This window comes from Myripristis murdjan, chromosome 3 (assembly GCF_902150065.1).
Source record: "Myripristis murdjan chromosome 3, fMyrMur1.1, whole genome shotgun sequence".
In the NCBI taxonomy this organism is placed as follows: domain Eukaryota; kingdom Metazoa; phylum Chordata; class Actinopteri; order Holocentriformes; family Holocentridae; genus Myripristis; species Myripristis murdjan.
Window position 1 is genome coordinate 43,485,951 of NC_043982.1, and position 15,141 is coordinate 43,501,091.

The window sequence follows — 15,141 nt, forward strand, 5'->3', positions numbered from 1 at the left end:
GATTGATTCATAATTCTGGAGTGCTAACCTGTGAAATGAAGGATAAATGGAGAATCAATCCCATTCAAAACAATAACAAACACACTGAACTCTTCATCCGTGCTCCTCGCTGATGTCGTCTCTTCCTTCTTCGTTCACTCCTTGTGATTGTCCAAGTGCGAAAATGCAACTGTTCCCAAAGCACAGATTGAATCAGTGTCAGCGCCTGTTGAAATCACATTTCATCACTTATTTAATATAAAAACCCGCGAGGACTTGATATGGTTTTCACTTCTGTTCACGGCTCCCCACTTCCCTCTGACGTGGCCGCCGCAGACTGACGCTGATAGACTGAACAAAACCACACGGCCTGTCCTGCTTTACTTCTCACTGAATCCTCACTTTTCCATCTCCGCCCTGTCTGTGTGTGTGTGTGTGTGTGTGTGTGTGTGTCTCCAGTGTGATCCTGTTGCTGGCTCTCCACCTCTGCCTCTTCACCATGATCGGCATGCTGCTGTTCGCCAAAACAGAGGTGAGCTGTGCTCTATGTGGTCACACCCTGTTGAATACACACCCTGCAGCCAACACACAGGCCAGGACATGTCCCACACACACACACACACACACCACACACACACACACACACACACACACACACACACACACACACACACACACACACACATATTAATGTTGGCTCTGGGCCTCTGTGACCAGAAACTACGTCCCTCCATATCTCAAGTTAAACCACAAAAATATTTCAAATTACCTGCAACTCCTTTTTTTATCCTATTTAAACCGGTTTTCTTTTACATGGCAAAGAAAATAAGACTCACAGTAACTGGATTAATACTGCAATCATTTCAACTCAGAATTTATTAAGAAACAAGCGGACTGTGTCAGTAATTTCAGCGTCTTTTGATTTGATTTGATCTTTTGTTTTTCTCAAACAGATCCAACAAATAGCTCACCAAATGTCAGATCCAAAAAAATATGTCACTAAACAAAACATCAAACAGTCGACATGTAGGAAACACAAATGACGCATTCGAGAAGGAAGCAAAAAGCTGATCTGGTCTTTATAATATCAAAGCACTCTATATATATATAAAAAAATAATAATAATAATAAATAAATAAAATAAATAAAAATAAAATAAATAAACTCCTCCTCTCTCCTCTCGGCTGCCTGCAGGACCCGGAGAAGAACGGCGAGTGGGAGCTGTACTTCAGAGACCTGCCTCACTCGCTCACCTCGCTGCTGGTGCTGCTGACCACCGCCAACAACCCTGACGGTAACACCGCCTCACACACACACACCACACACACACACACACACACACACCAAACACCCTTCAGTATCCACCACTGCCGCTCTGTGGGGGCTCTGTTTTGGGGCAAAATAATTCAGATTTGGATTCAGATTCAGCAAAAAAAAAGTGGGCATGGAAGTGTTTTTTTTTTTTATTATTATTATTATTGTTGGATTTTAACCACAACAAAATATAAAATGACTGAAATTCCTGCTCGGAGGCTCACCTGGTAGAGCGCGTCCCACTTGTCAAGGCTGAGTCCCGAATCTTTAAAAAAGAAATTCCTGCTCACACCATTCTAGACGGGAGAAACCAGATAACTGGTCAAACTCTGAAAGCAGAAGTGCCGGTTTACACAGAGCAGCAACAAAGTCAGTAATTCCAAAATAAAAGTCAAAGATGTGGCTGAGACACAGGAAGATTACCCAGCAGATTACCTGAGCCAGTTGAAACCTAAGCCAGATTATAGTCCTGATGTAAGGGCTAACTTTTGTCTTGTCCCGTCACAGTGATGATCCCCGCCTACTCCCTGAACAGAGGCTACTCCATCTTCTTCATCTGCTTCAGTGTCATTGGTAAGCATCCATTATTATTATTATTATCATCATCTATATAAATGCAGCAGCTTGTGTGTGAGGCGACTTACAGAGGCAGTTCAATACAGATCATATATACAACAGAGTTTTGGAAAAGTGTCACAGAGGCTCTTGCTTCCTAGGAACGTACTTCCTGATGAACCTGCTGACAGCCATCATCTACAACCAGTTCAGAGGATATTTACTGGTGAGTCTCGAGCTCTAATCCACAGGACAAAATGCTGCTGAGGAGAATCTGATTTTACATGTTTGATTTGAGCACAAAATTGGAAATGTGAAAACGAGCTGTCATCTGTTTTTTCATTTTGGTTTTGGGAAACGAATATTGAATATTGATTGTGTTTTTTTTTATATATGTATTTTTGGTTTTATTTGAAAAATGACAAATGATGATTGGCAAATGATACACGGATTTGTGTCTTGTTTTTTGCTCACTGTGATGCATTCACACACTCTGCCTGCAAAAAAAAATCTGTCCAAACCTCCAGTTCAGCTCCTCCAAAATTCATTTATTAAAAGCAACTAAAGGACTGAAATGTTGGAGAACTGTGACGGTGTATTAGCGCCACTGAAGGGGTAAAAAAATTATGGAGCTGGGGGAGGGGAGGGGTTAATATTCCAAGAGAAAAACTCAGAATTTCCCAGATTAAAGTTGTAAATTTACAAGAACATTTTTTTTTTAATTTATGAGAAAGAAACTTGAAAATTTTGAGATTATAAAGTCACAAATATATATATAAAAAACTGTTTTCTTTTTTGTCCAAGGAACTGTATTATGTTCTACTCTGCAATGGGATTCAGTAACAAGGAAATCCTGGTGATTTTAGCCCAGAATCACAATATTGTTTTTTTTCGGAATCGGCCCAAGTCACAGTAACGTCTCTTCAAAGTCCAAATGCTGAGGAGAGAATATAGTTTTTTCTTGCAAATTTGTGACTTAATAATCAGAATTTTCAAGTTTTTTTCTCATAAATTGGTGATTTTTCTCTTGTAAATTTACCACTTAAATCTCAGAGAATATCCAGTTGCTTTTCTTGTAAATTTATGACTTTAATCTCAAAGTTTTTTTCTGGGAATGTTACTCCCCTATCCCCGGCTTCATCACACACAGCTGACAGCACTGATATTTATGTTTCAGCTGTAAAAGCCTCGCTTGGGCCACGCTGTTTGACTGACAGGTGATCTCAACAGGAGACAGAATTTGAAAATCAAAACAAGGATCCCACAGACGAACATTTGAATTACATGAACTGTCGTGTTTTGTGCAGATGTCAGTGCAGACGTCCATCATCAGGAGGCGACTGGGAATCAGGGCTGCCTTCCAAATCCTGAGCTGCCACGGAGCGAGAAGGGCTGCTGCGTAAGACACACACACACACACACACACACACAGCCTTACACATGCAAACAGGATGCCTGCTCAGACAGATGGAGCGTCATTTAAAGGGCGTCTCATCTCAAAACTGTCAGCAGTATTCACAAACATGCGTTGCTCAGTGTCGTGCTGATTATTAATAATTCCACTCTGAGAGATAACGGGGAATAAAGGCCAAGATCTCTTGGTCAGTATTATCACACGTTTTGATATAATCATCAACATGCTCTTATAGCTTATTACTTAGTTCTGAAACACCCTAAATTAAAACGTGAAATGAATCCTCAGCTCTGTTTCCTCCTGGTATTAAAATGTGTCTTCGGATCACAAGTGAACAGCTGTCAGTCCGTCTGCTCACACCTGGCGTTAAAATGCGTCTCCACATGCACCTCACCTGACCTGGATCTCACTTTCCCGCTCTATGCAAAACAACACATATCATTTCAAAGAAAACAAGAGAGAGAGAAACCTTGAAAAGAAATTCTTACACAAATTCTTACATTCCTACTGCATGCTAAATACCATTTTATTTTTATTTTTTGCATGGAAGGAGGACTAGCAAAGTAAGTCCTCTTTCCAACAAAAAATGAAAATAAAGTGGCATTTAACAGGCAGCAAGGGTTTAACACAAGGGGACATCCTCGCTCACTCCAGCCTCATTTTAGTGTCAGTTACCGGAGATGTATTTCACATCTGTTATAGCCTGACCCGATCACGTTCAGATTACTCTCGGATTATTGAATTATTCCAGTGGTTTTGAGAGGGTCAGGTTCTCCGCTGAGGTGGATAAACCAACCTGCAGTATTTCTGTGGTATTCCTGTAATTACTGCTACACACACATTCACACCGTCGCCTGTAATATTTCTGTGGTATTCCTGTAATAACTTCAACACACATTCACGCTGTGGCCTGTAATACTTCTGTGGTATTCCTGTAATAACTGCAACACACACATTCACGCTGTCCCCTGTAATATTTCTGTGATATTCAATAACTGCAACACAGACATTCACGCTGTCCCCTGTAATATTTCTGTGGTATTCCTGTAATAACTGCAACACAGACATTCACGCTGTCCCCTGTAATATTTCTGTGGTATTCCTGTAATAACTTCAACACACACATTCACGCTGTCCCCTGTAATATTTCTGTGGTATTCCTGTAATAACTGCAACACACACATTCACTCTGTCGCCTGTAATATTTCTGTGGTATTCCTGTAGGAACTTCCAGGGTTAGAAAGACTTAATCGTGCCGGGGCATGGCATTTAAGAAACGCTGCTGCATCTGAATTTTATATGAAAGAAACACCCTGCATGCTGTCAGTACATGCATACATAGATACATTCCTGAAACTCAAGTGGTCAAATCTAAAAGACGTGCAATAAAAAGGAAGTCAGAGGTGAATGTCAGTCGTGCACAAAGCCGCTGACCTATTCATGCCTTCACTGTTCACTTTTTTCGTTTTTTTTTTCTCCCATCAGAGAAAGTGTGAAGGTTGATGCGGTGCTGGAGGTGATGTCCAGGGTCCAGATGAAGAGCTACTACAGAGTGGCCATCGTCAAGGTCAGAGCGAACACACGGCCCGCGGCCTGTCACACACACACCACCCGGGGCTCAGCGCAGGGCCGAACCTTGATCATGAGGCAAAATGAAAGCTGCAAATTTGTAACACAACACAAAATAAACCTGTTGCAGTGCCATGCGTTTCAGGCACGGACATGAAAATGAAAATTAACCCTAACCCAAGAAAAAGAGGTCACACATTTTGTTTGTTCCTGTGTGAACAAATGGCAGTGCGGGTGGATTTAGAAAAGAATCTGGCTGAATTGATTAGCACTAGTTTTTTTTTTCTAAAACTCTTTTTGGTGGTGATGCAGGGTCATGTAAAGCAAATGTTTCTCCACAACATTTCTGTGGAAAAAATGTGTACAACCTCAGACAGGAGCTGTGTGTCTGTGTGTGTGTGTACTACAGTGTGTGTGTGTGTGTACTACAGTGTGTAAGTAAACAGCCTCTGCAGGTCAAGAGCTCATGTTTGCAGATGCTGCCTCAGACTATTTACATTTCACTTGACAGAAACTCTTACTGGGCTTCATTCACAGAATTGTACAGTCAGTCATAAATATAATTCAGCCTCTGCTGCTCTCATTGAAGAGTTTTATTAATTTTCTTAATCTGGAATGAGCTTATTAACGACTTATTATAAGCGACTTATTAACAACACATTTCAGAGCTCTGGTCTCTCCAGTTTCAATTAAAAAGGCATCAGGGCACACAAACATTTTGGAAAATAAATTGCCTTTTATTGTTAACGATAAGAATGAAATCAGTGTAAGAGAGTTTATCATTAACTAGTCAGCAAATACTGCTGCATACACTTGCTTTGCCTACCGCTTGGAGAAATATACAGAGTTTCTTCTTGTTTGTATTTTCCCAAGTCGACACTGTGAGCACAACCTGAGCGCAGGGTGGAAATGTACAAGCCTGAAACTCCAAGTTCCCAGTTGGAATGAATGCAGCATTAAGACATTTATACTTTTCACTTTGTAAAACCCCAAATTTCAACTTGATTAAGACACTCAAATGCGTTAGCTTGTTTTAAGACTGCTTCAGACTGCTGATGGACATGCAGACGCTTAATGTTTTTTGCCTTCTTTCCTTCCTTTTCCTTTTTTGCCTTCTTTCCTTCCTTCCTTTTGTCCTTCCTCCTCGTTCGTCCTCTCTGACACTCCCTCCTTGCAGGAGGTGCAGCAGTACGCGACTGCCGGCTGCCTGGACCGAGACGACTTCAGGAAGCTGTTTGACGAGCTGGACAAGGATCGCATCAAGGAGGTACGGCCTCATCCACACACTCCATGGCTTATAACACTTATTCAGCATAACCTGACTCTGTGTGTGTGTGTGTGTGTGTGTGTGTGTGTGTGCAGCACCCTCCTTCGCCCCAGTACGACTCTGTACTCCTGCAGAAGCTCCAGAGGATCTTCGGTCACTACTATTTCACAATAGTTGGCAATGCGGTAGCACTGGTCAACGTTATGTGCATTTGTGTAAGTTCTACACGCACACACACACACACACACACACACACACACACACACACCGATCCAGCACATTAGCATATCACATGGTTGTCTTTGTGTCTTTCAGACTGTCTTGGTCTTGAACTCTGATAAGTCCATCGCAGAGAAAGATGACTACTACATGGAGGTCAGCAGCTCATGTGGTGATTTTGTTTTCTGAGATTTCAGTCCATTGATTTTAGTCCGTTGATTTGTTGTTTTTTTGTTGTTGTTGTTTTTTTTTTTTTCTTTGTTTCAGTCCGCTGATTTTTTTTTTTTTTTTTTTACAAAGGTCAGTTTCGTGGAATATTGTTTTTACCTGTCAAACTAATGGATGATTTTTATTTTGCACAAAATTGAATGACTTAGTCAGAACACAGTAACTGTAAAATACATAATAGAAAACATCAATTTGAACACTGATCCATTAATAAATCTGATATCTAAATATTTAGGCTACCTTTTCACACTGGACAGAGAAACCGATTTATGGCCAATAAGTTCTCTTGCTTTTTTTGTTTGCTTGTTTGTTTGTTTGTTTTGTTTTATTCTGAAGAAAATCTACTTGATAAATAAATTGAACTGAACTGTTTCTGTCCACTGCCAGGTGATCAACTGCTGCTTCATCTTCTACTACCTGCTGGAAATGTCTCTGAAGATCTTTGCGTTTGGCTGGAGAGGTTATCTCTCCTACAGGAACAACGTCTTCGACGGCCTCCTCACCATCCTGTTGCTGGTACTCCTCTATACTGCACGCAATACTCTGACGTTTTGGGTGAAATACCCCTTTTTAATGATTTATCCAGACGGAGACAAGATGTTTGATACCATTTAACATCCAAGGGTTTATCCAGATGACACACGGTGTAAATCAGACACCTTCAGAGCTGCTGTAAGGCCTGTTTTTTCACTTGGACTGAGCCAGGCTAACGACTCCCATAGACTTCAAGTCTTTATGCTAAGCTAACACGAAATGCTACCCACAGGAACTGAACCACTGGACGTACAGAGGAGAAAATGGTGTCCAACATCTGGTCTCAGTCTGGGGACGTTTGAAAAAAGGCATATTTTACCCAAAACGTTGGAGTATTCCTTTACCTACCAGCTGATGAGAAGACTTTAGACACCAAAGTCTTCTGGCTTTGAGTCGGCCGAGTTGCCGACAGTCACTTTAGCATTGGGGACGCTAAAGTGTTAGCATGTGTTGGCACAGGATTCAGCCAGGGACCTACCAGAGGGACTCATGGGAGATTTTGGGGTTTATGTTCACATTATGAAAGAGTGAATCCACTGCTGCACTGCTACCGATTTGGAGATTAAAATCCAATTCTGCAGTGTTATTTTATCTCAAATTAACTGTTAACACGTTTCACCATCAAGCAGGTATATGTAGTAAAAAAAAAAAAATCAAACATGAAACAGCCTGTGCAGTTCTGATTTCCATGAAAACTTTTCCCACGAACACTTGGTCGCTGTTGAGTGTGCGTCACGTTTCCTCACAGACGTCCTCGTTCTCCACAGGCTCTGCAGATCATCGTGTTTGCCACCTACAGGTTCCCTTACTCTCAGCGGTGAGTTTCTGCCTCCATCAGTCCAACTGAACGCCTGCGTGGCATGACTGGACACCTGACGTGACATGTGTGTGTGTGTGTGTGTGTGTGGACAGGGACCCACATGGCCTCCTGTCTCTGTGGGAGCTGGTTCGTCTCATCAACATGCTCATCGTCTTCCGCTTCCTGCGCATCATCCCGGACATCAAGGTGTGCGGCCAACACTGTAAAACCTTCTGTAACGTAAAGCGCCATTAATGTCAGAACAGTCTGCACTGGGTACCATAATAATTAAATTAACATATTAATAATATAAAATCATAAGCCCAGCAACCGACCAGTAGAAAATAAGACATGTAACCTAAAGTAAAAAAAAAAACCTAAGGTAGAAATCAAATAAAATTAGATCAAATAATACTTAAAACCAATAAAAAAAATAAAAATCTTTGCATGGTGCTGTGTTTATTTAGGCTTCACAGTAAACCCACTTTACTTTGTCAGTTTGATGACAAGAATGAAGATTTTTATGGTGTGATATTAATGATGATATCTGATGATATCAATAACCTCATGACTTTAATATTCTGCAGCGGCACTTTATTATAATCCTAATAGGTTTACAAGCATTCTACATTGGCACTTTAAGTATGCAATAATAATTTCTACTACCTAACTGGCATTTTTACATTGCACTTTACATTAGGAATGTTTAGGTTGTTTATTTATGTATGCATGGCATCGTGTGGTGTGTGTTATAGGCCATATGGCATGCAGAACACACACGTGCATGCTTGTAGTGTTTATATTGTATGTACTGGTATCTGAGAGGTGCAGGTCTGTTTGTTTTAATGTTTGTTTAACTGTGTTGATTGTTTTAATGTTTTTTGTAAGGACTGCAGATGGAAATTAGCTTCCTTGTTAAATGTGGTGCACTCATCTTTTTATTCTTGTGAATAGCTTATGAAAGTGCACACTGTCCTTTATAAATTGAATAAATAAATAAATGTTCCAGTATCAAAACTCTCTCAGCACCTTGTGGTTTATATGATCATGTGTGTTTTATGATGCATATATATATATTTTTTTCCTGCAGCTCATGACTCTGGTTGCCAGCACGCTGCTGGACCTGGTGAAGAACCTCAGAGCGTTTGCAGGAGTCCTGGTGGTGAGTGGAATATTCTCACACACACACACACACACACACACACACACACACACACACACACACACACACAGCAACAGTGCATTTAAATCATCTGGCATGCTTTCTTTAGCAACATAAAGTAAACACACGGTGAGCAGGCTTGTCACGATACCAGAACTTCAGTCGTCGATATCAATACCAGAGAATTTCCACCATCCTCCCTACCCGTTTTAATACCACAGTTAAAAAATAAAGAAAAAATCTCGCTGTGTTTCTGTTGGACGAGCCGAGGCGGAGCTGCCGACTGTCTCCTGTGTGTGTCTCTTCTTCAGTGCACACCCGAACAAGCGTAAATCGTGTGTATGCTGCCCCCGTCAGGTCTGAAAGAATATGTTACTGCCTGCTGAAGGCAAAAATAAATATTTAATCTAAATAAATACATCCAGCTGTAGAAAACGGTTACCGTCGTGTTTTTGGACTTTTGGCGACTTGGTACTGAAGTGTTGGTTCTCGTGACATCCCAAACAGTGAACTCAGTTATTTTCCTATTTAAATATTAAGATCATAAAACTGTTTAACTCTTATTTGATGTCTGGTTTACAAAGCAGACACATAACTGTCTGTGTGTGAATGTAAAGCAGTTTCCCTGATAAAAACCAGCCGGGCGTCCTCGTCTCTCTGCAGGTGGTTTATTACATGTTTGCTGTGTTTGGGATCTGGCTGTTCGAGGGAGCCATCACACCACCGCCAACACACATGAGGTACAGTAACACACTTATTCCTGTCCCGTCTGGTCCTGTCCCGCCACCTGATGTAAAACAAAGACTCATATCTGCAAACTCTCCATCTGATTTTCATTCAACTGGCCTTTAAAATGTCCCTTTCCCTGTCAGAAGGTAAACATTCTTTCCATTTAAAACTGACAGTGAACACCTCGTTCCTCATCCCTCAATGTCCTGACAGGCCATCTTTGACAGCTGTGTTATGGTCCGTGTCCACAGGATCAGTCATTTGTTGCGTTTTGAGAGACGGGGCGTCACCTCAGCGTCTCCTCATTTGCATAAAGTTGAGGCCTAGGCTTCTTTATGCAAATTAGGAGCATCTGGTGTGACTCACCGCCTCTGGAAACTCCCAACAAACTTTTAAACAAACCGTCGTCGATGTGAAATGAAGATGGATCTAGCAGCTGCAGGGTTTGTCTCTGCCTCAGATGTTTTCAGAAACACATCCAGGAGAAGACGGCTCACTGGTGAAGTGTTCGTCCAATCAGCTGCAGCGAGGAAGTTTGCAGGAGGATGTGGACCTTGGTAAAAATAAGAAAGAGTGTGAAGACATGGAGGAGGAGTTCGTGATTGCAGTTTCTGGATTTCCTGTTTCAAATAAAGCCGGGAAATTTTGTCTCTTGAAGACGAGCAGCTATCAGTCCCGGCCCATCAAGCGTCCAAAGCCGGGAAGCAGCACGACACCACACGGCATCAAACATACGACCCTCTGGACACGCAGCATAACTGTCTGAACTGCCCGCTGTCTGTTTCAGGATCAGCTGCTGTTTGTTGTATTTACACTTTCTCAGTGAATCTTGGCTGCATTTACTTCCTGATTTGATTGCAGTTTTACCACAATTCCGCCAGACTTTTCATGTCAAAAAATCAAACTAGCAAATCATGTGAGGAACCTAAAGATTTCAGAAACCACACACCTGATAATTGTGTATGGAAAGCAAAACGTTTCCCCGCTTAGGGACTTTAGGAGGACTTTATTCGGCTGATGGAAAACTGGAGTGAAGAAAGTCTGAAGTCTCTGAAAGTTCATGTTCATATCGTAGTGGAATGAATGGAAACCAGCGGCTGGAGGAAAGGGAGGAGAAATGATGTGGCAGCTCTGAAATCCCACTGCTCGCTTTGGGAGGAGAATAACAGGAATGTGAAGTTTATACATTTTGTAGATATTAAACTAAACAGTCGCCCTTACAGACCTTTGCAGGTGGAATGGCTGAAAGACCCAGACAGGTGACCTTATTTCAATCAGTGTAAAAGAAACGCAGGCAGAGAAAAGCTTCTTCACTCAATGCACAAATGAAGTGGTCTAATCATAATGGAGCAAATTAGTCCTAGCTCTGAAATGAGTGTGTGTGTGTGTGTGTGTGTGTGTGTGTGTGTGTTCGTTCCAGTGTGCTCTCCAACTCCTCGCTGGAGAACATCACCTCTAACTTCAGTATGGAGTGTGGGACGTACGAGCAACTCGGCTACTGGCCCAACAACTTCAACGACTTCGCTGTGAGTAACACACACACACACACACACTCGCTCTGAGAGTGTGTGACTTCATGTTGGGAAGAAACGATGCGGGCGGTGAAATGTCATGCAGTATGCTGTGATTTTCATTTTTGTTGCAGCTCAGTTGTGGCTGCTTTTCCTTTCCCATCTGGTGGTCGTATTTGAGAAAGTGACACTGAGTGTATTTAGACATGATGCACATACTTTTTTACAAAGTTGTAAGGCACATATTTTTTATATTTGTTATTTCTTTTCTATTTCTTGTCATTTAATTCTTCTCTTAAGAATATGTGCAACTGCAGCTGACCCAGTTTCCTCTCAGGGATCAATGAAGGATTTCAGATTCTGATTCAGTTTTTTTCATTTTTTTTTTTTTTTTATAAGAGCCTTGTTCAGACTACCAGCCCAAATCTGTTTTTTTTGTCATATGCAGATTGTGTCCAGACTGATTTGAGAAAGTCTGAACAGCAAAAAAAAAAATTTTTTTTTTTTTTTTTTTTTTTTTAACAAATCAGATCCAAACCAAACCACCTCTGAATTCAGATTCCTACTGAAGTGTCTCAGTCTGAACGCTCAAGTAGGATTTCAAAGTGTTCGTCACATCACTCACAAGGCAACACACAATAACGACACTCGGCCTCCTCCATCGCTGAATCTGTCCGATGTGACGGAGACGTTCTGCAGCGCGACGGATCTCCGTTCCTCCTGCCTCCGTGTTGATGAACCACTGCAAGGCATACGTCGTTACCGCAGCAACCCATTCAGACAGGCTGGTGAAGTCTGGAGCCACACAAATCTGATCTGATCAGTTGCAGATAAACGGTGTGGACAGTCTGTGGTAAAGATCTGATGTGAGGAACAGGTTCAGGATGCGGCTGCAGTGTGAACACGGCCTCGCTGAGCTCCTCACAGAAAATGTTGTGATGAAGACGTTGGTGACCTCCTCCTCTCTCCGACAGGCGGCCATCATTCTCCTCTACAACGTGATGGTGGTTAACAACTGGCAGGCCTTCATGGAGGCATACAGCAGATACACCAGCCCGTAAGGAACACACAAACACACACACACACACACACAAGAAGACGATGACTGTGATGATGATGATGATGCTTCCTCTCAGGTGGGCCAAAGTCTACTTCGTGTCGTGGTGGCTGACGTCGTCGGTCATGTGGGTCAACCTGTTTGTGGCGCTGATTTTAGAGGTAAACTCACCGACAACACGACCGTCTGAAACACACTTCATCTACAGAGCTCATTCTGTACGTCTGAAAACACACACAACTAGATAGAGAAAGAAATCTGAGATAAAATGAAAGAAAAGTCAAATCAATTTTGATGTGCCGACACACTAGGTTTGTTTTACTCTGTTGCTAATTTGACAGCTTTATTCAGTGACAGAAAAAACTCACAAAGAAGCAAATTCCACTGTAAAAATAACATTTAAAGCCATGTGAAGCTTATATAGACTGACAGGAATATTCTGATCTGATGATATGTCGGTGCATCGCTGGTACTTTGTCTCAAAGGGTTTCAAAGGAAACCAGAGAGAAAGAAAAAAAAAGAAGAAAAAAAAGAAAAAAAAGTGCTAGAAAATGACCAAGAAAAAAAAAAAACAATCAAAATCAGCAAGAAATCTGTTACAAATCTGTTGAAATTACAAGAAACCTATTAGAAAATTAGAAAAAAAATCTGGAAGCTAGCAAATAATTACCAGAAAATGTTAAAAGAATTACTAAAAATAAAATAGAAAACCTAACTTAAACTTAAAAGTATCCTACATATGAGAAAAAGTGCCATAATTTCCCACCACCCACCCAAAAAACGAACAAACAAGCAAAAAAATTGAAAAAATCAGAAAGTTACTAGACACTTACCAAATAATTCCCTCGCAGAATTAGTAAAAAAAAAAATGAAATAGAAAACTATATTTACAAGCATCCTAATTATATAAGACCAGGAATTTAATAAATTCTTGGAACAAGTCATGGATTATTGTGGAATCCTGTCAGCCTCAGTTTACAAAATCAGTATTTATAAGTATTTATTAAGCACATGTCATGGTTATTTTCCACTGGCTTCAATGGGATCTTGTCATTTCCTCACTTCAATTTAAACTCTGAAGACCTCTGAGTCTCAGGTTTGCTCACAGAGTTGGCCAAGCAACAACGAGGTCATGTTGCTTTTAAAAAGATGATGGAAATTGAACATTTTAAGAACTGAAAGTCATTTGACACAGAGTGGGAGCCCGGTGTGTGTGAGCTGCAGGTTAAAGCGTCGTGTGTGTCTCTTTCCCAACAGAACTTCATCTACAAGTGGGACCGCTGCCACAGCTGCTCCGTCATCGACGTGGAGAGGACGAGATACGAGACTTCTGTCCAGCTCATATTCAAGTAGGTGCACGCCGTCATTTTTGACGCCGTGCTTTTGGACACTGTGTTTGGACACTATGTTTTTGGATTTTTTCAGTGGATAATACTGATGTACAGTATGGCTCTTTCCTTCTGTCTTCTCATCGTTTCTTGTTCTTCTGTCCAGAGAGCAGATCCAGGAGCCGACAGAGGAAGAACTGCTGAGTCAGCTACACCAGCACCCTCACCTACACCTGCACTGGTAACACACACACACACACACACACACACACACAGAGTCACTGGCTGCAAACTGGGAAATGGGCATTTCAGACAAAAGTGCTGTTTGACTTTAGCTTCCTTACATCAAACTTACTTTGGCTTGATTGACTGATTATTGATCTGTGGATGGACCCCCACTGTCTCGAAGGGCCTCCAGGTGTCCCCCAACATCAAAAACATGAGTGTCAGCCCTCTTCATGAAGCCACCGGCTCAAACTGGAGCCGGTCCTGATGGTTGGGGGTGTTAAAGGTGGAGGCAGCGACTCTGGAGAAAGATTGTTGCTATTTCAAATCAGTGAATTCAGTGAATATCTCCTCACGGTCTGCTAGTTGTTTGTTCTGTGTGTGTACTGAAAAAAAAAATCTGGTGTTTGTACACAGCCCTGCTCTCTAAAGGAGAAACAAACAAAGTGGCTCAGCTGGGTCACACAGCGCTCTTACAGCCAATCAGCAGCAGGGGGCGCTGGTGCTCGTGCACAGGACGAGCAGGGGCATGTGTATTTCAAGTCCACATGACACACTGTGTGAACAGGACAGCCTCAGAGCTGCTGTGAGGTTTATTTTTTCACTTGACAGAGCCAGGCTAACGACTCCTATAGACTTCAAGTCTTTATGCTAAGCTAACACAAAATGCTACCCATAAGAACTGAAACAGAGTGGATACCTGACCGAGTCCCGACGGGTCGGGCCGGATTCAAACAAAAATTTAGGAATTATGTTTAGGTTCAGTCATGTCGGTGTGATTTCAGTGAAAAATGATGGACCTCTTGTCTGTCCTGGGCAACTTCCTTGCAGTGCTGGAGTTTACGTTAAGGGACTTAAGTTCTTTCTGCGACCAGCAGATCCTCCGAAAAGCACAATCTATTTTAGCCTCCCCCAATCATGTTCTCATAGGTGAATTCTCTCTGCTGCCTTCAGGACGCCGCTACGTCCTGCCTGTGTGCAAAAAAAACTGCTTCTCCAAGTCATTCATCCCCTCTGCACTCAGACTTTTAAACTCCTCATAGGAGTTTCCTTTTTTTTTTTTTATTTATTGCTTAATAGCTGAAGCACACATTTTAGTAGCCCTTCTCTTGTAGGCACCTGTTCTTATCCTTCTTTTATTCCACACTAAGTCCCTAATGTGTGCGGTGTGCATATGATGTTGTATATTGTCTGTTGTTGCTTATGAATTATTTATTGTGTGCTATTTATTGTACTTTTGCTACCACGATA

At 41.7% G+C, this 15,141-nt stretch overlaps 1 protein-coding gene across 2 annotated transcripts in view; it reads left to right on the top strand.

Moving 5' to 3' along the window:
- The window catches only part of tpcn2 (two pore segment channel 2), a 35,293-nt gene that overhangs the window by 17,572 nt on the left and 2,580 nt on the right, over positions 1–15,141 (top strand). For both annotated transcript variants that reach the window (XM_030048217.1, XM_030048216.1), the window contains exons 7-25: positions 439–511; positions 1,174–1,273; positions 1,801–1,866; positions 2,010–2,074; positions 3,156–3,247; positions 4,748–4,829; positions 6,009–6,098; positions 6,194–6,313; positions 6,414–6,473; positions 6,933–7,061; positions 7,847–7,896; positions 7,992–8,085; positions 8,969–9,040; positions 9,704–9,780; positions 11,190–11,295; positions 12,255–12,337; positions 12,417–12,498; positions 13,595–13,686; positions 13,832–13,906. In XM_030048217.1, coding sequence (XP_029904077.1) covers positions 439–511; positions 1,174–1,273; positions 1,801–1,866; positions 2,010–2,074; positions 3,156–3,247; positions 4,748–4,829; positions 6,009–6,098; positions 6,194–6,313; positions 6,414–6,473; positions 6,933–7,061; positions 7,847–7,896; positions 7,992–8,085; positions 8,969–9,040; positions 9,704–9,780; positions 11,190–11,295; positions 12,255–12,337; positions 12,417–12,498; positions 13,595–13,686; positions 13,832–13,906 — 1,608 coding nt within the window. The remainder of the gene's footprint in view (positions 1–438; positions 512–1,173; positions 1,274–1,800; positions 1,867–2,009; positions 2,075–3,155; positions 3,248–4,747; positions 4,830–6,008; positions 6,099–6,193; positions 6,314–6,413; positions 6,474–6,932; positions 7,062–7,846; positions 7,897–7,991; positions 8,086–8,968; positions 9,041–9,703; positions 9,781–11,189; positions 11,296–12,254; positions 12,338–12,416; positions 12,499–13,594; positions 13,687–13,831; positions 13,907–15,141) is intronic.